We start from the raw sequence: 20,404 nt of genomic DNA, 5'->3' as shown, positions 1-20,404 counted from the left end.
CAAGGACAGAAAAGCCAGAAGGTACCTGGGAGGAAAGGCAGCATCTGGTCAGTGGGCTGAGGGCTCACTAGAGCAAGAGTTTCAGTGTCAGTGCACAGAAGAGCCTGGATGACAGATCAAGGTTATGGGTGACCCTCCTGCCCTGTAGAGATGATCCTTTGAAGGGCTCCTTATGGGAGCTCCGCATAAAAGTCTGTGGAACAAGTACATTCTTTGCCTGTGCACACATTAAGGGACCTAGAAGGTACAGCATAGTTGGGTTACATACAAAACACAAGCTTTTTAAAATTAATGATATCATAATTAAAAACAGAAGAGGATCCCTTTCCTTTTCTCCAGTTTCTGCAACGGATTATCTTGTTTATATGATAATAATATTTAATTGGATGCATCAGACTTTTGTTTATTCTTAAATTAATTTACAAGCCCCACATTCGCTAGGGTATTACTATGCACCATGCACTGTGGGTTTATGGCTCAAGCTGAACGTCACCATGAGTCTGCCCTCTGAAGTCGATCCTGTCGTTGAACCTATTTATAAATGAGAAAACTAAAGCACCCAACAAACTAATGTGTCCTGGTTTGCCGTCTACTCTGTGATAAAGATCATAACCAAGAGAGTGCTTGGCTTGTACTCGCCGGTTACAGAGTCCATCACTGAAGGACGCCAAGGCAAGAACGCTAGCAAGGTAGGGTTCTAGGGTAGTAACTGAATCAGAGAGCACGGAGGAAAGCTGGCTTGCTCATGTCATTCTTACATACCCCAGGACTACCTGCACAGGGGTGGCACCACCCACAGTGGGGTAGGCCCTTCCACAACAATCATTAATCAAGACAGTGCCTCGTAAGCTTGCTTACAGGCAATCTGATGACGTCCTCTCAATTGGTATTCTCTCATCCTAGATGACCCTAGCTTGTGTCAAGTTGACAAAAAATGAAAGAAAGAAAGAAAGAAAGAAAGAAAGAAAGAAAGAAAGAAAGAAAGAAAGAAAGAAAGAAAGAAAGAAGAAAGAAGAAACCCAACCAGGATCTAGCCTAAGGTTAACTTCTGAAGATTTAAGTAAATAAATGTTCAAAAGGGCACACATCTCACAGAGCTCTTGTAAACCAAGCTATTCCTCTTCCCTGTTACTTCTCAGTAACTGTAAAATGATCAATGTCATTGATCGTTGGTGGCCCAGGGCCCAGCAGCCACCGAAGCTTGAGGAGACACCTGTAGAGAGCTGTATGGGCAAGCGTAGGAATAAGCCTGGGCCCCCATTACATAAACCTAGGGTGGTTTGTGTGGATAGGGAGGCGGTCACGATGGGCTGCCTGGGTTCCTATGGTTACCTGTGATGTACCTCCTGAATCTCACGCCGAACACCAGTGATGTCTGCCCAGAATGTTATCTTGAGACACCAGATGCTTGTCTTGAAGCTACTTGTCTATTTTATCTTATCTTTTTATTTCTCTATAGTTAGTAAGTTATTTCTCTCCCAAACTTGCCTTCAGTCTTTAAGACATATTCAGTCTACTAGAATATTAATGTAAGTCCTTCTATCTCTCTTGATAGAAAGCTGTTAGGTCATAAATGCCGTGATTAGAAAGACTTGTATTATCTTTATGCAAACGGTGCAAGGGCATCCCTATGGTCATTCTACCTGTTTGCACAAGCCTTTGGAGAGAAGTTTCAAGAGGCTCTCGTTACCTAGGGGCCCCACCCACCCTGTTTTAGAGGCCCCTCTGGGAAGATTGCTTCCAGCTTGTCAGCCTCCAGCTTTCTTTGCAGTATCAGAAGTCTGTCTGTCTTTCTCTTTCCCAGTCCGGCGTTTAGTAGTCTGTGGGCCAACAGCAGAGGTAACAACCTGCAGCACACAGACGGCAAGGAAGTCCAATGAATTCAACAACAGCTGGCGCTTGTCTCTCAACCGTTGTGCCGTGACGCAGTAAATAATTTTAACTCTTGCTTTGTTGACTCAAGATTCCTCATGACCATAAAATCATAGCTAATCTCAAAGACCATGACCAGGCTGGGTGATGGCAGTGTACACCTTTGAACTTGGGAGGCAGAGGCAGGTGGATCCCTGAGTTCAGTGCCAGTCTGGTCTACAGAGTGAGTTCAAGGCCAGCCAGGGCTACATAGAGAAACCCTGTCTTCAAAAACAAAAAAAGAAAAAGGGGAAAAGGAAAAGGAGGAAGAGAAGGGGGGAGAGGGAGGGAGGAGGAGGGGAGGGGGAGGAAGAGGAGGGGAGGAGGGGGAGGAGGGGGAGGAGGGAGGAGGAGGAGGAGGAGGAGGAGGGATTATTTCCATGTTCCAGCAGGAGGTGGAAGGGAAGGGGTGGAGAGATGAACCAAAAGTGGGCCCCTGGAGCCTGGCTGTTCATTATGGCAGAGGCTGTTGCTCTTTCCCACTTTGGGTCATTACCACCGTCTACAGAGAGGTCCACACTGCCTCTTACTTGCTACTGTGTTCTCTGCTGCCTTGGTGTCTGTCTGGCCTCCTGCTAGCCTGTCTGTATTTGATGTGAACAACTCACTGACTGCCTTTTTCCCTTGTAGCAAGGAGGCAAGCGCCTCCTCACACTGCTTTTTACGGCCTCCTTTACAGATTACCTTTTGGTTTTAGACCTAGGATCCACTTCCACCCAGACCACGGTTTCCTTCCTGGCATTGTTTCTCTGAGGACTTGCTCTGGGTCTTGAATTCCGTTGCATATTATTACACTCTCCAGCCATTTTCCATTGTGTTCCCACTAATGAACTCTGCTCATCACGGGTTCTTAAATTCATGTAAAACTAATTACACGTCTAGTGGCTGCATTGTTTAACCAAGTGACACACAGCTGTGTTTGTAACCGCAGGGATGGCTGTCTTCCTAACTACAGAGCCGTAGGGATGTGTATGCCCTGGAGGGCCCAGTCAGTCTGGATCCTACCACTATAGCTGTGCTGGAGCTGGGTCAAGTTGCAAAGGAAGAGAACGCCAAGTAAACCGGAGGCGTAAGCGTTGGAGGAATTGAGGGATGTAAGAGAGCAAATTGTTTTCAGGCACTTAAAAAAACCATCAATTTATCACCACCCATGGGCTGTGCTAATTAGAAATCTTTCATTAAAATCTAGTCTACTAAGACCTCCCTCAGGCAACATCTTGCAAGTCCAGTTGTGATTACTATTTCTTCCTTAAAGTAATAGGACATCACTTCCATAAACATAGTGTATAATTTGTATTTAATTAATTTCTAGCTAAATAATTTGAGTTACTTAAGTCAGCTTTGGCTTGCTTTATAACACGCTGTTTTCCTCAAACGCGTTAGTCCCCAGACCTTGGTTTTGACTTAGCTACTAAGGGCTTAGCTACTGGTTTATAATTGTGTTCGAGCTTGTTTGCTTGTTTGTTTTTTCTCGCATCGTCAAGACAATGGCAAATAAAGTGTTTTCTATAGTGTGTAGTCACAGCATATTCTTATCCAACATGTTTGGTGATTTAAATTCATTAAATAACTACATATAATATTTTTCTTCTCTTAGAGCCTTATGTATTCGCTAGGCAAATGCTCTACCGCTGAGCTACATCCATCCTTGAACAGAACCAGGCTGGCCACACGTAGTCCAGCAGGCATTGAATAGTTTTGAGGCCAAGGTTTTGCTTCCTTTGTTTTGTTTTCAGGATTTTTAATGTAAAAGAGAAATTAACTCCTCGCTTTTCTGCTTCTGGGATTATATTCATTTTTATTATCTCGAATTACATGCAGGTGTATGTCTGCAGATAGATATGTGCCTGAGAGGGCAGGTCTCTCTGAAGAGACCAGAGGCCTCTGATCCCCTGGAGCTGGAGTTACAGACAGCTGTGAACCACTGGCATGGTACTGGGAACCAAACTCAGATGCCCTGTGCAACGGCAAATGCCCTTAGCCCCTGAGCCATTCCTCCAGCCTCTGCCTCGGAATTCTTTATATACTAGTACAGATTAGTTGAGATGTTAAGATAAATTTTAAATCCAAAGAAAGGAATATATTTTTAAATTCCAGTGGCTGTTTTTAACTTACCTGTGGTTTGAATGGAACTTATAAATACAACAAAAAGTTTATATTGGGAAAAGCAAAACACTTCAGGAAAATCCAGTCACAATTAACCACTGCCCACTGCATAAACGTTTTATTTCAGTTATTTATTTGTTTTATGTGTACGTGTATCTTGCACACCAGAAGAGGGCATCTGATTCTGAGACTCCAGTTATAGACCGTTACAAGCCACCATGTGGTTGCTAGGAATTGAACTCAGGACCTCTGAGGGAGCACCCAGTGCTCTTTAACAGCTGAGCCATCTCTCCAGCCCTAATAATTTTTTCTTAGGAGCAGGGGAAAACCAAAAAGGGAAGGAAGACTTAGGTCGAACTTGACCTACAGTGAATTCCCACAGATAAAGTCCTGCTGAAGCTGAGTTCATGAACCCCCAACTGTAAATCACAGAAGAGGGTCAACAGCCATGGTGAAGGGAGTGAGTGCACACACACACATACACACGCACACACACACACAGATACTAGATCAGTTAAGAAACATTTTAGGGATAGCCAGAGGAATAATTGAATTCATGGCCTTTGGATCTGAAGAATGGTACCATTGCTCCAGCTGTAGTTAAAATGTAAGTCAGATCCTGTCACAGGTATCTAGGTATCATATCCACCCTTCACGGAAGATTATTCACAGGTCCTAAAGTGCCCTAGGAAGTCCTTCACAACCCCTCTAGCTACTGCTCTCCCGTTTCGTTGGTCAGCGTTATTGGTTTTTCCTGGCCACTTTTCAGGCTTCTGGTGTGTTCTTACCTTCCACGGGTCGTTGAAGAAGCCATGCTTTGTGTTTAGAATATCTCACTCTCTTTACGATTAGTAGCTCATTCTACTCTCAGCTCCAGAGTCACTTCCCCAGGGAAGTTGTCCCTCTCCCCACGGGTTAATAAGGGCAATTGCTACTAATGATCAAGGAGAACAGCTACTTCCTTTCAAGATCCTGACCCTGCTTGCGCTTTCATGTCACTTACTAAACAGGTACACGGTTCACTTCAGCTTCAGAGGGTGAGCCCTGGGAGGCAGCACATTGTCTGTGAGGCTAAACACCCTGTCCCTAGTTCTGTGCTTATGTAAGGTAGAGACAGGCATGTTTATGTAAGTAGATAATGCAGAAACAGAACATAAGATCTGATATTAAAGGAGCCCAGGGGGTAGTTGATTTCCTAGTTTCTACAGTTTGGTAATCATCCATCCATCTATCCATCCATCTGTTTGTCCATCCACCCATCCATCCATCAATCTATCCATCCACCCATCCATCCACCCATCCACCATCCATCCATCCATCCATCCATCCATCCATCCATCCACCATCCATCCATTCATATTTAGAGACAGAGCCTCAATAGGTTGTCCTGACTGGCCTGGATCTCTCTATGTTGACCAGACTGGTCATGAACTCATAGATAAATCTGTCTCTATCTCCTAGGGTACTGGGATTAAAGCTGTGTACTACCACACCTGGTCAAAAAGTATGTGTTGTTCTAGGCAGAGTGGCACACGCCTGTACTCAGGATGTAACACTCAGGATGTAAGAACAGAAGAATCAAGAGTTCAAAGCAAGCTTAAGTTACCATAGTGAGTTTCAGACTAACCGAGGCTACAGAGTGAAACCTTGTTTTTAAAGGGGATTTGGGCCAGAAAGATGGCTCAGTGGGTACAAGCACCCGCCACCAATCCTGTCACGAGTTTGATCTCAGTGACTCACAGGATGGAAGGAATGAGACAGCTGACTCCTGCCTGTTGCCTCTGCCCTCCATTTTCATATCACATACACACACACACACACACACACACACACACACACACACACGAACACACATGCGCACACACACGCACACGTGCAAAATGTTAACACGTTTTTAAATGAAATTTTTAAAAGAATTTCTTTCAAAATTTCATAACCCAAATCACATTATTTCTTAGCCAATTTTTTTCTTTACAGCTTCTCCATTCCTTAAGTAGGCCTTTCTTGGCATTCAGCTTTCCGCGTAGGTCCTTGGGCTTTCCTTTTTTTGTGAGACAGTCTGCAAAGCTCTGGGAAGCCTCAGCAGCCAGCTGTTTGGATCCTATAAGCAGCTAAGTTCTGCCAAGGCACAGGCTAGACATGCCTTAGGGATGGAGTCACATCAAAACAGAGCTGTGCGGGGCAGCGGGCTCCTCAGCTGCCCACCTGCTTCTTATTTTTTAAGATGGCTGCAATCTTCCTGAGAGCTATGTAACACACGTTTTTTTTCTTTTTGTAATAATTTTATTTTTCTTGGATATCTTTTGTATTTACATTTCAATGTTATCCCCCTTCCCCCCTCTCAGTCCCCCTTCTCCCCTCTTCTGTGAGGATGCTCCCATTTCCACCCACCCACTCCAACCTCAGCACCCTGCATTACCTACTTTTTTAAACATCATTTCACTAGTTGGACTGGCTCATTGTGTGAGTTGTGACCAAGTGCTGGGAGGTGGCTAAGTGGGAGACTGAGGACCACAGAGCCTCTAGGAGCTCGTAGGCTTGGGTCCCAGAGGACGGTGACACTGAGGCCCACTTACTGCTGTGAGGAGATATTGATTTTTCCCCCTCCCTGTTCTCAGCGACTCCTCTGAAGTAGGTATGGTATGAAGCATCTTTCATAGATGGGAGAAGAAAAACTGTCACGGTGAACTTTGTCACTCCCCAAATCAGACATTTCAGACCAAATAGATGGAACGGAACTATTTAGAGGACTCCCTAAAACCGCCTGACTTCTGAGACAAAGAGGTCCCCCTGCATCTGTAAAGCAACCTCACAGGGAGAACATGCATGCAGTCCATAGCAACCTTATAGAGGGAAATATGTGTGCTGTGGATGTATGCATGTGCGTGCATGTTTAATGTTTTGAAAAGATAATAAAAAAGATCAAACAACAGTGCCCTGTGCCGTGATCACGGAAGGTTAGCAGAGTGGGCTCATCCGAGCTTTCAAGATGTTCCCTTCCTGTTATAATTGGCTGCCGGGTAGGCTTGGCCCTAACTAGAATGCCAGCGTTCGATTTCACCGTGTCCTCAAGGAGACGTGTCACCATTTATGCTGGCTTCAGTGACAATTTTCTAAAATGGAAACTCGTGGGAAATCATTACAGTGTTTATCCGTCCCCCTTGTCGGACGGTGTTATCCTGTGATATTTTACCAGTGTTTTCTACTGCATGATGGCATCTCGCAGAGGTTAAGGCAGAACAGGTCCCTCTGTAATTTTGTGACCACATTTTACTTGCTGCAGAAGAAAGGATAACTGACAATTAAGTATTTGGGATGCCACGGAAAGAACATGTGCAACTAATCAATGGCACCCTTTGGGACCGTGATTTTATAAAGCTGATAAGGTGGAAAAATCGGGGTTTTGTGATTTGTGTTACATGATGATAATTGCACCTTTTCAATAAAAACGACATTTCTGGAGTAAACACTGAGCTGGTGAGGCTGCTGTACCAATGCAGATGTTGTTCTGCCCCATTCAGACAAGGGTTTGTAAATGGCTGTATAAAGTAGGACACACACACACACACACACACACACACACACACACACACACACACTGCTATGTAGAGAAAATAATAAAGTTTAGCCTTTACAAAGCATACTTAGTTGCCCAGTTTTAATACTTATTGGGGTTTTTTAATATTTCTTTAATTAGATGCTGCGATACCCAAGTGTGTCACAGTGCATTACACACTCAGCACGGCCCCACGATTGAACCCTATTTCCAGTGTCATCTTACTCACATACGTGTATTTGACATGGATTCCGAAATGATAAACCGGAAGAATCGGTAGGATCTCCCACCGCACTGTGTATTAAAGGGCCCCAATCCGGAAGTTCTTTGGTCTTTCTTTTCCCACATGGGCCGTTCTCCTAGTTTCACTGAACAGGCTTTAACAGGCGGTAGACTTCTTCCATGCTGAATGAAACAGGCTCCTTGAGCTTGCTGAATTACCAGTGGATTGCTACTTGTTACCAGCCACCTTCCTACTGGAAGCGCCACTCCTTACCCACCCACCACTGTCTGTCTGTTTGAGCAGCCTATTACTTTGGAAACTACAATCCCATGGTTACTAACAGCTGCCTCTGGCCCTCCATGTATAGGTCTATCATGCTTTCTCTCTCTTGGACTGCAGCAGGGAAGGCAAACGCACTGGGTGAGATGGGGCGTTCAGCTCTCTTGACAGCTTGTAGAAGAAGCCCTTCGTGCTGACCCACCACTGGAGACCCACAGCATTTGAGTGGAAGCAGCTACTCTCTGTCTTGGGTCTGTGATTAATAGTGCTTCTTACGGTACTTTACTCAGTGGTTATACCTGTGAAGTTCAATGGGATTTATTTCTGGACTTTTCTCTAATTTGTCCAGTTCATTTTGAATTACACTCTCTTCATAAATTATTTGCCAGGCCTCAAATGCCAGCTTTGCAGGACAGGCGAGCATCGTGGAAGCTCTGCTACCAGGGACTTAGGATATCAACAGTCATGACCCCGGGACCTTACAGTGTCCTACCACCAAAATGCTTCTCCCCTGACAGGTGTAGAGGTCTAGGCTTCACCAGCCGTAATTGGAGAGTGTCAAATATTTTCCCTAAGAGTTCCTCAGGTTTGGGGACCCTGTGTATACTTGTTACACTTTGAGTTGTATAGAGAAGGCACAGACACAGAAGCAGTAAGCGTGGAGTGCTTCTTAGAACGAGTGAAGTGATAGATTTTAGTCTGTTGGAAAGACGCCTTTACCATAGTAATCACTACTTAGACAAATATTTTTAACCACATCCAAGCTACAGACAGTGATGCAGACGGAGTGCACAGTCCAGTGAGGTCCTGTTTGACAGAAGGGTAGACCCCAGACAGGAAGCCAGTACATCTTTTGGGGAGGTCGTGAACAGCACTGGTCTGTATGTCAGGTCCCAGGCCAAGTGGGAGTGCCCAGCAGTCTGACTGGTACAGCCTAGCTGAAAGCAGGGTCCTCTGCTAGTCTGTCAGTTCTGCATCTCCTCCGGGGTGGGGGAGAGAGGGGAAGAGAGAGAGAGAGAGAGAGAGAGAGAGAGAGAGAGAGAGAGAGAGAGAGAGAGAGAAACTGAGACTTAGTTTTAAAAGGATCCACAAATCACATACGACTAAGCTCTGTTCACCGAGTAGATAATCATCCAAATTTTCCACGTGGGTTAAAATGAGTTCAGAATCAAGACAACAGGAAAGACACGAAGGAAAGAGAGTGAAATCTCTCACATGCCAGACACTCCTGGAAATATCTCCTTGAGTCCTCATAAGAATTCCCTAAGTACAAGGAGGAAGGATGCAGACCTGGTCCGTCTACAAAGCCCACGTGCCTATGCACCACACTGCCTGGAGAGTAAGAATGAATTCCATCAAAGATTAACAAAGATGTGCAATCAAAGCCAATGGGGACAGGATTTCATATTTTAATATGCGATTTTTTTCCCGATGTGGTTAGGGGCTTATCTGGGGAATAAAGTTGGGTGATTTAAAGCAGATGGGTTCTGACGGTGTGGGATGAGTCAGGGCGTGGCTTTGAAAAGGAAAGGTTGCTCCTGAGACTGCGCCTCTCAAGGACCGAGGATGGAAACAACAGCTGGGAGACCCACTTGCTGCTCTGCCTCCCGCATGAGATCATATGTTTACGGCCCGAAGGCTGAGTTGAACTAATTTAATTCCTATTTGGCATCTCTGTACTAATTAATGACAGTTGTTTCATTTGTACATATTATATTAAATTCGGTGAATATTTCATCTTTGGACTAATTCTTTTTTGTGCAAGGTTCCCTAACAGAGCTGAGGGATCCCTCCTGACCACAGAACAGAAAGCCTTACCAACATCCCAGCCCACACAGGTGCCATTTCCTTTATGACCCTAAGTGCCAGAGAGTAGCTTGACCATTGTTCTCTGGAAAATATTAATCGAGAATGTTCAGGGAACGAACATAGGTGCTCGTAAGTTGCTAGAGTTTTCTGTATTTCTTTCTGCCAGGATGCCTTACCTAAAACAATGCGGTCATCTGTTTGGAGAACTCCAGGGAGAGTGAGCAGGATTAATCCCTGTCCCTATGTGCAGTGTAAACAGCTTTTTGCCTGTCTTTTGTCATTAATGATCACGCTGTGGATGTAGCCAGTGCATTGTAAGCCAATCTGTCAAGGCAAATAAACAATTCACCTTGTTAAAATTCCCTAAATCTTGCATTAATAAAACCAAAGTAACCCCCTGAACGCTCAAGAGATGTCTCTCTCCATACTGCAGTGATGGATGATATGTCTAAAGAGCCTGGAAATTAAGTAGTTCGGGTCATTAAAAGTGTCTCACACTTCTTATTGATTTAATTTATTTTAAAAAGGTAGGGGGTGGAGATAAGAATTTTGCATCCTCCCTCATTTTGTTTTTAAATTTTTTTTAAAATCTGAAGGCTACCCCCATCTCTCTACAAGTAGTTAAAACTATTTCTGGAGCAGATTGTCCCCTATTTGTCAGAACGTTAAGTTTTATTATTCAAATAGCTACTCTGTTGTCCTGGTAGGCAAACATCTAGAAATACCTTGGTAGCTCTTGTAGCCTGTGTCACAGCAAAAACATGGGACCACTGAAGCGATCATCTCTGGGTATTCAGAAGTCCCCTTGGGTAGGTGGGATTTGAGATAAATGTCAAACAATTTGAAAGAAATGAACTGAAATGTAGGGAATTATCTCTGTGGGCAGAGAGTGCCTTCCCTCCTTTGTCTTCTCAAGTTTTCTTTTGTTTTTCTCATGCATAATTAGAAAAAGATATTATATGTGAGATGAAGGGGGTGGGTGCACGGGTGGGTCAGTGGGAGGAAAACATTCGAGCGGTGTAGCATTTTAACTCTACGTTGTTTGAGCTATGCATGTGCTCCCTTCTTAATCCCATACCCCACTGAATGCACCACCCTGCCCACTGCCGTATCCCAGCACCTGATACAAGTATCGAGCATTTATTTAATCAGTTTAATTAATTTAATGAATAGAGTAGAATTCCCTATCACTTTTCTATCTTCTCTCTTTATTCCTTCAGTTCTTTCTGGTATAGTGGGGACTGTGAGGGATGGGGACAGCCCAGACACCCTAACTTTCCAGATGGCCGTCTGAACAGCAGGAGAATTGGGGACTGCAAGGCACAGGCAGACCTGACAGCCTGTGTGGCGCTGGTCCATGTATATGGTCTGAAATGAGTGGTAGGATTCCAGACTTGTGAGAAGGGGGCTACTCAACATAGGAATGGCGGTATGCCCAAGACAAACAGGGTACTTATAATTTGACCTAATTTTTGTTTGTTGTTCTGTATCTTCTGCACCTGTTATAGCTGTTCCTAAGATGCTGTTCTGATCACTCTCTAGCTAACAAGCTTATTCGGGGGAAAATTGCCCATGACGTTATTGAGGCAGGCACTTAAGTATTGTGAAACATGGTCGCTTCTAACTGTAATCCCAACACTGAGGAGGTCGAGGCAAGAGGATTGCTTTGAATTCAGGGCCAGCCTGGGCTACATAGTAGACTCTTCTATTGAAAGACAGCAGAAGAGAAGTAATGTAGTCCTCGGTGCTTTGCCTTAGTTGAGGGAGAGGAGCAGGCATCAAACGTGTAGTCCGTTGGCACATGCTAGCAGAATCTTTAAAAATGCACAAATATGAACATTCATTCCGCACCCTCCACCACGTTCCGCCTCGACATCTCATAATTTGGCTCTCAGCGTGCTGACACACTTATGCCATTATGCCAGCTCTTTAGCGAAGCTCTTTAAGTGGGAGAACTTTATAGATTTTTTTCCGATAGATGCCCTGATTTACACTTAGTGGTAAAGTTGTCACTGACCCTTTAAGTGGAGCTGTCCAGATGGCAATAAATGTCAACTGATCTAGTACGGAAGCAGGTGATAACTAAGGGCTTAGACTAAATCTTCCAGATGGAAAAACTGCAGGGTTTCCTACGGGCGGTGGCGGCGTGCTCTGGAAATATAAATACTTTATCACTCAATAGCAAAAAATTTGATTTGTGAATCTTAGCAGCGTTGCTGATATGCCTGGGGTTGAACTGTGCAGGCTGGATCAGAGTCTTTGTGAAGGCCGGGACCAGGTCCAGTGCTTCCCCAGTAAGCTTCCATTTGTAAGCGTCTGAAAGTAGGAAACTCTTGTAAATCCGCCCTGAACAGTAGATAAAGTGTACGGTGTGTTCCTGCTGTATAGCATATGCGTCAGCCTGAACCGGTGTTGGGTGGTGTGGGGACCACTCCTCATACCAGTCGTGAGGAATGTTGCCAGGGCAGTTATGCCAGGGCGATGGGCAGTTATGACTTTTTGATAGCGTTCCTTTGACTGATGGCCTAACAGACTTCCCTCCCGTTTCTAATTCTGTTTCCTCTTTCCCAGGCCGTCATCTTGGAAAATGAGGAACTTCCCAAACTCTTCCTTGACTTCCTCAATGTAAGACACTTGCCCTCTCTACCAAAAGCAGAAAGCTGTGGGTAAGAACTGCCGCTGACGTGTGGGTGTGCTTTTCAAGTGACTCTGCAGTGACTGACTGTCCTAGCAAGGATCCCAGGGCAGCCTGGCCACACCTCAGCTCTTGGTTGAGGTGTCGCTCTCTCATCCGTGTGCTCAGAGACCTGGGTTTGGAGTCTGCATCTCTGTCTCACAACAGACGGTTCCGGCAAAGCCGTGCTTAGGCGTGAGGAATTCACCTGTCTAATGATGGTGTCACTTAGTGTCGCAGATGGTAATTACGGGCCCAGACAGTATAATTGAGAATAGTCCTTTGACTTGTGCCAAGTATACATATTCATATAGCTTTCTAAAGACACACTTTTATTGTTTAAGTGAGTGCATGTGTCTGTGCGTGCCATGTTTGTCGAGGGGGTGCCTAGGGAAGCCAGAAGAGGGCACAGATCCACCGGAGATGGGGTGACAGGAGCTTGTGAGCTGCCCCACAGGGTTGCTGAGCTCCAAACCCAGGTCCTCTGGAAGAGCAGCGAGTGCTCTGAGCCACCGGGCCTAGCCAGCTCTCCAGCCCCTGTATTCTATAGGTTCAAAGCTATAGATGGCTTTAGAGATCATTGATCCAGCACCCCTCATTTGGTTGTTGGTCAGAGGCACAGTATTTAAGTGCTTTTCCCAAGCCTTGCAGGTAGCAGAACCCAGGCCTTCTACAAGGGCCTGCTTTCTTCTCTGACTGCTGATTCTGCCTCAGGAACTTGCAAGTGATGGGCTGTAGCGTCTGTTAACTGTGGAACTAGATCCACAACATCCCCAGCAGCCAGAGAAAGTTCTTCTAGAGAATGGAATCTGCAGCAAGCCGGGTTGAGCCAGCCTCTGAAGTCAGGGGCAGCGCAGCCCAGTCAGCCAGTCCACAGGGAAGTAAGGCAAAGCCAGCAGGGGAAGGGCTTTACCCATTTTCCTGCCGCTGTCTCCAGTCCTTACTGAGATCAGACTAAACCTGAGCTGTCTGACAAACACAGGGCAGTAGACGCCTGTCACCGCTCCCCATCAGAGCCCTTGACTCAGGGCTGCTGACCCCAGAGCCTGAATCATAGAGCTCACATACCAAGTCATCTCTGTAGCCAATGTGTTCTGTCCCAGCCCTCTCTCCATGGGAGGGCAGGTTCGTAGATACACAGAGATGTCAACAGTAACAGTGAAAATTAAGTCTTTTTAGTTCTATTTCAGCCCCCAAATGGTAAAAGGCCATACGCTTTTTAGGTGATGTTCAAGGACATTGAAATCTCCGGAATCTTCCAGGCTAGAAGTTACTCAGGAGTCACTGGCCATGCTGTGGCTGAGCACAGACACTCCATTTTGGTTTCCCATTTCAGTGCTAAGGATAAAATCTTCTGTTTGTTTGGCGTAAACATTGGCCTGACTAATTTGGTCTTTTTCTTTTCTTTTATAAACATTTCAGATCTTTTGATGAGACAGAATCCGAAGAGTCAAGGTGAGAACGTAGTCAGCTAAGAGTTATGGAGCTCGGTGATTAAGACTGCAGTCCGTTAAGTTTGTAACTGCCCATGGGAGGCGTGATTAAAGCCATGTCTCTCTTGAAAACCTTTGTTGGATATTGGTTTTAAGGTGATAAGTATTTGATAGGGATTTGCGTGGCTGATTGCTTAGAATGAGGAATGAAAGGACGAAGAGCCCCGTGTAGCTTCACGCCAACAATAACGCAGTTTTATGTCTGATCAAATCACGGAGTTGTGGGAAAGTACGTCCCAGCAGTGATATTTACCGCCTTCTATCCCAGAGAGAAATATTTGAGAGGCCACCGCAGCGCCCATCACTTCCCTCCGTGTACTTACTGTTATTCACCCACTGGTAGACGCGGAGACCTGAAGACGTCCCACCCAGCAGTTTGATCCCCTCAAAGCTAGTTTGTAGTGTTTTCTGTTTACCATCGTCCCCTGATGCTGACATGCCTGCTTTTGACCTTTCCAGCAAGCTATCCCACCAGCCGGTGCTGCTGTTCCTTGGGGACCCATACGTCTTGCCTGCAGCCAGCGGTAATCAAACCTGTCATCTGCTACAGCTCTTTACTGATCTGCCCCTGCACCACATAAACCACGTTTGTAACACGGGTCTAACGGAGTGACATCGGTCCAGGGCTTAATCATCTGCCAATAAACCAGGGCTCTCGGTGCAAGAGACATTTAGAATTTTAATTGGGGCCGGCCTTTCAGGAGGAAATGTAATTTTTCTTTCTCTCTTCCTGGCCTATTTTGAATTAGAGAAAGAAGGGATAAAGATATTTATTTTTATTTTCTTCCCTTTTTTGTGTGATTTTTTTGTTTTAGATGGCTGCTTGTTTTTAATCTAGATGTCAGAGTTCAGGCTGGAGGCTCTAGTCCTTCCTAAAAATGCTTCTTTCCAAAAGCCTTGTGCGTGCATGGCCGGTGTACCTGGGTTCCTATTTAGATTTCAGTGTCTCTGATGGTGAACTATATATTCTTAAGTTGTATATTCTAAGTACAACTAATTGATTTAAGTATAGCCATAATCGATATTTTAGCCTGCGTCCCTTTTCAGTTCCAATTCCCAAGAGTCTTCCTCAAATGTTCTCCTTTGTACCGTTCCCAGAGGCCGTTCTTGGACGTCATCTCATTTGTCTGAGAGCAGCCTTATAAAATGGGCCCAGCAGGTAACACCATTGTCTAAGGGAAAAAACCCAGACTCAGGGACGTGGTGACTTGGGCGGCTCTGGTGGACCATTTGAGGCCTGCGCTTCCCCTTTCTTTTAGCATATCAGGTCTCTAGCCCCTGAGAATCACAAATATCACAGCCACACGAAAACATAAAGGAGACATTGTTTCTGTCAACAAAACCTTCCTACGAGCTGGAGAGGGGGCGGGCACTGTTTCAGTAGCACAGGGCTCGTCTTGAGTTCACCCGCTTACCTACGCGTAACGGAAAGGTGGTCAGGACTCAGACACAGTTCCCTAACAGACTCCTCTGAGTGGTCAGAGGGCTGCCTCAGCTGTAAGGAACACAGTGCTGTGGTGGCTTTTTGTGCATGTCTTCTCGATGAGGAATAGTGGCCGCTCCTAAGAATCGCTTCCTGTGTTTAAAGCGTTTGTGCATTAGCTGGTGTCGTACTAACATATGACATATGTTAGTTATTGTCATGCTTAGCAGCAATAGCACAAGCTAGTCTACATTAAGTAGCCAGCTGCATACATAATTTTCCTAGGAATTGTCTCTATTCAGATATCTCATGCTTGTCCTAAGTTCCTGCAGGAATGGAGAGAACCAGCCTGGACAAGGATAGCCAGGGGCTCGGTGAAAGGGTGGGGTGTGGGGTGCTATGATTTGTGATCCTTAAATCTGATTTTTTAAGGTGCTTATTAAGCAGTACCCACCACAGAGCACACACTTTGACAGTGCTGAAGACAAGCCCCTGGGAAGCAACGTCAGGGGCAATGGCTGTGGTCGATGGGCTTGGTGGTCAGGAAGAAAAGGGGTTCAAGGGCCAGCCTTCTTGCTGTTTTCTTAGAATTTTGGCACACCCTGTTTTAGAAATCTGACTTCTCTGGCCTTAGAGAAACTTTACCTGTACCCTACTGGGTTGTTCAGATGCTTTTCAGCCAGTGGAAGTCATTATTCCAGAAAACACTACATGTGGAGATAATGGAGCTCTGTGGACTCACATTTACTTTCTCTCCATTTCAGTATTCTGTCCAAACATTCTGTTAGAAAATGCTAATACTCAGGGCTGCACAGCAGCTTTACCTGCAAAGAGCTGGCCACCCTAGTGTAAAGTCTGAGTTCTAGCCACAGAACCTACATTTAAAAAAAGAAAAGAAAGCCAGGCACGGTGTCATGGTGGCGCAAGCTAGCATGTGGGAGGGTCCCTGGAGCTCACTGCCAGTGTGGCTGAATCAGTGTACTCTCAGTCACTGAGACCCTGTCTGCACAAACAAAGAATGACACCGGAGTTGACCTCCACCTTCCATATGCATCACACATATGCGCACGCGCGTGCACATACACACACACACACACACACACACACACACACACTACCTTCTTTGCTTTTAACAAAAGTCAAGAGAATACCCTCAGTTTTAAAGATCTGTTCATGTCTATCTCATATGTATAAATGTTTGCCTGCATATATATATACATACCATCTGTGGTCTCTGAAACAGGAATTATAAATGGTTGCGAGTCCCCTTGTGGGTGTTAGGAACTAAACCCAGGTCCTCTGTAAGAGCAGCAAGTGCTCTTAACCAGTGAGCCAGTTCTAGCCCCTGGAGAGACCTCTCTTAACATCTTAACAGTTTCAAAGGCATACGCTTTTTGGCTTTGTCTTAACTCTTCTGGAAAATGCAAAACAGCCCATGTCAAGAAATGTTTGCCAAGGTAAACTGGTCAGTCACCCAGCTAGTTACTGGACTAGACTCACACGTATCTCGAAACCAGAAGGTCCCAAACTGAACTGACTGTCTTCTAGTTCACCCTCCTTCAGCTTCCCCCACAACCTTCCGCCTGAGTAAGACAGAAACCCTCACTGGTACACCAGTGAGGACTTCAGTTACTACAATTCTCCTTCTCCTCCTCCTTCCCTCTCCTTTCCTCCAGCGCCTTTGGTGAGACAGTCTCACTATGGACTATATAATTTACAGTCGCTATATAATCCAGGTTGGCAGATCCCCAGGTTCTGCCTCAGCCTTCAATTCCTGGGATCACAAGCACACACCACCCCATCCAACTTAACCCTTGACGTCTCCCATTTATCCATAGTCACTTGTGTGTGCCATCAGGTCACAGCCTCATCCCTCAATCCACCCACTTCCGTGTCCTGCATCAGGACCTCCCTCTGCGCTGTGGCAGTGACCACATGGGTCTGTGTCCACCTCACACTTCTTCAGTCTGTTCTCTGAGTGGTGGTCAGTCGTCTCTTCAAATTTTCATCTTGTCTCTCAGAACCCCTCAGCTCCCTCAGTATATTTCTGATAGAGCACAGACTCCCACGAGATCTTCTCAGGGCTGACCTGGCACCTTCCTCCTGCCTCACTTCCACTGAAGACTCTGACCCCTTGAGGCTCCCTTGTCGTAGACTGTAGTGTCACTTCGTATTGCCCTGGAGTCTTCCCTGCTTCTCCAACGAAGCCCAGTTCCCTTGTGCATGACTTCCCATGGGGGTAGCCACTCTATAGGAAATGCATGTATGGATAAAAGTTATTAAGGTATTAGGACATTTGCATAATAACTCTAATGCATTGGTCCATTTGCATAATAACTCCATTCAGGGTGCTCAGCTTTCCCCTCGCTCCTGACGTAATTGTATCCAGATCGAAGCTTGGCTATACTAGCTGAGCCATGGGAAGATTGAGCCCCTGCAGTCTACAGTACTTTACCTGCGCTGACACTAGAAACTGGCTCAGCATACAGGGTCTATACCACAGCTTCTCCTTTGCGCCTTCTACAAAAGTGAGGCTGGTTTTTCAAGTTTGACAAAATGCCTTGTTAGAGCTCTGCCCTTTCGAGTTGAAAAGAGCAGGCCCTGCCTTTCTGTCCTTGAGAAGCATGCCCACAAGTGCACACACAACTTGGACTAAGAGCCTCCCTAGACCTCAGTGGAAAAACCGCAGCCAGTATCCCCAGTAGAAATCTTGGGATTCCTTCAAGCGTATTGAGATTTTGTTAGAAATTGAATGGCCAGCGTAATCCATCTTCCTTGTGAGGAAACACCCAGATAAAGAGCCTAGGCCTGGCGGCATTAGCCATTAGAGGAGCAGCCCCTGAATCGATACACTACAAGTCTGGTTGTGCACTCCTGCTGTGCCTGGTGGTAGCCAAAGTGGCCTCTAGCTGACAAGCGCAGATGGTAGCACCCCTTGCCCATGGGTGAACATGCCCAGGTAGCCCTGACCTCTGACACCGTGGCCTTGATCTCTGACCCTTCTTCCTGACCAAGGGAAAAGGGCTCTCCTACACGGACTCCAGAGAGATGGGGTGGCTCCGACCCTTTGTCTATAAAACACCATTACATGTTGTTGATGCACACAAAGAAAAGCAGCTATCCTTTTGTTTTTCAGATTTTCCAAATGTGGTCATCGAAGGAGTTCTTCACGGGATCTTTTTCTCTCACCTACAGCCCAGGTAGAAACGCTACCCGGCTGGAAGAAGCTGCAGCGAGTGTCAATGCCAACGGCAAGAAAAATCGATATCTCTACCAAGTTAACCGAAACTACGTGACACAAGAGCTCTAGCTATAGTGGGAAAATTCACAGTCCTAGCTCCCTTTGGAACAGGGACATTTCTATTAGAATGGTGCTTTTAAAATTAGAAACCGGACCAGGGCGGGGTCAGTTTAAGACCAATTATTTGAGGAGTGAAAGGGAGAGAGATTACAAGGGAAGTCAGGAAAAGGAGGCCACAGTGGATTACTGGGAGCGCCGAGTGTCACAAAACAGAGGCAGCCTCTGCTTCAGCCGCGCTATCTGCTAATTGGATATCATAATAGCCCGAGTCAGGCTGACACTGAGCAGCTCCGGTGGCCTTCTGTTCAGACCTTGGGCACGCCCATCTTTGCGCCACGGGAGTTTTCTCATATGGGATACTGTATTCTGGAGTGTGGGCGCCTGAAGAGTATCCTGGAACCCACTGTGCCGGACTGAAAATTCAGTTACACTGACCGTAGAATGCATTTTCATTTCCATTATGGACGAGATGCCTCCCACCTACAGATCAGCCGCCAGCATCGGGGCTCGAGGTGAAACGGGGTGTTGGGACCATTCCTGAGAACACTCTAGAAAGGCTCCTCCGAAGACCGGCTGACACCCCTGGCAAGGTTCCAGGGGCCGTTCCATGTAGAAAGTATGTACTCTAAACACTAAAATCATACGCCCAAGAGTGGGGCATGGGCGTCAGTGGCCATCATAGGAGCAAACGGACTGTTTGTGGCAGTGCTCCCCGACGGTGTACACCCACGCCGCTGTCACAGGCTCTGTTCCGGTTCCTCCTCGACTGACACCGTGTATGGATTAAAGTGAGTTAGATGCTCGATGCTGTCCCTCCACTGGATGTCACAGAGGTCATCTTTCACTCAGTGACGGAGCAGAGCCTAGGCCCTACCTGTGTGTGTGCTGACGAGCAGCCTACTTATGGTTATGAATTTTCATAAATTTCAATGTGGGAGGAAATATTTACAATTAAAATACCATGTCATGAATTTTTATTAGATTGAAAGCCTGCTGCAAACTTTTAAAAATAACATTTTTATGATGGATTGTGTAACCACATGTTGGAAATAAAGTAACCAAGTGTTATCAAAAAAACAACTAAATAGTGAAGAACTAGAGATACTTTTTAAAATGTTTTTATGTTACTAGCTATTTTGAGTTAAATAAAAACAAACAAAAGTAAGTATTTGAATTTGTCTTTTCCCAGAATTTTACTGGAAACGCAGATTATGTCTCTTTTCACATATGCACAGAAATACAAGCGCTGTCACATTTTGCATCCACGTGGATTTCTGATCTGGTGGGTGGTAAATGACCTCATCCATTATTACGCTAATGGATTCTCATTAAATACCTCACCATTTACCAAATTAAAAAATGTAAAAAATAAAGACCAAACATATACTGGTATGCTACTCGAAATATTTTTTTAGCTGACAGTGGTGTCTCGTGCCTGTGATCCTAGCACTTATGAGACACTGCAGGGGGATTGCTATAAGTTTGAAGCCATCCCGGTTTTGATAGCTAGTTCCAGGTCAGCCAGGGCTACATGAAAGACCTAGTCTCAAAACCAAGACAAAGATAAATCATTCTTTTTTGGAAATTAAATTGCATAAGAGCAATGGCCTTTTATTAGTCATTTTAAAC

At 45.5% G+C, this 20,404-nt stretch overlaps 1 protein-coding gene across 2 annotated transcripts in view; it reads left to right on the top strand.

Moving 5' to 3' along the window:
* The window catches only part of Snx24 (sorting nexin 24), a 147,146-nt gene extending 127,197 nt beyond the window's left edge, over positions 1–19,949 (top strand). Inside the window, exons 4-7 of one of the 2 annotated variants that reach the window (XM_032885392.1) lie at positions 12,456–12,550; positions 13,981–14,013; positions 14,511–14,575; positions 18,611–19,949. In XM_032885392.1, the coding sequence (XP_032741283.1) occupies positions 12,456–12,550; positions 13,981–14,013; positions 14,511–14,575; positions 18,611–18,678 (261 nt within the window). In that variant the 3' untranslated portion in view covers positions 18,679–19,949. Of the gene's footprint in view, positions 1–12,455; positions 12,551–13,980; positions 14,014–14,510; positions 14,718–18,610 lie in introns of those variants that run through there. The other variant, XM_032885391.1, reaches the window with a different exon arrangement.
* Positions 19,950–20,404: the final 455 nt, after the last annotated feature.

The sequence above is a fragment of the Rattus rattus genome, chromosome 15, assembly GCF_011064425.1.
Source record: "Rattus rattus isolate New Zealand chromosome 15, Rrattus_CSIRO_v1, whole genome shotgun sequence".
In the NCBI taxonomy this organism is placed as follows: domain Eukaryota; kingdom Metazoa; phylum Chordata; class Mammalia; order Rodentia; family Muridae; genus Rattus; species Rattus rattus.
Note: the sequence above shows the minus strand (reverse complement) of the source record. Positions and strands in the feature narration are given on the sequence as shown.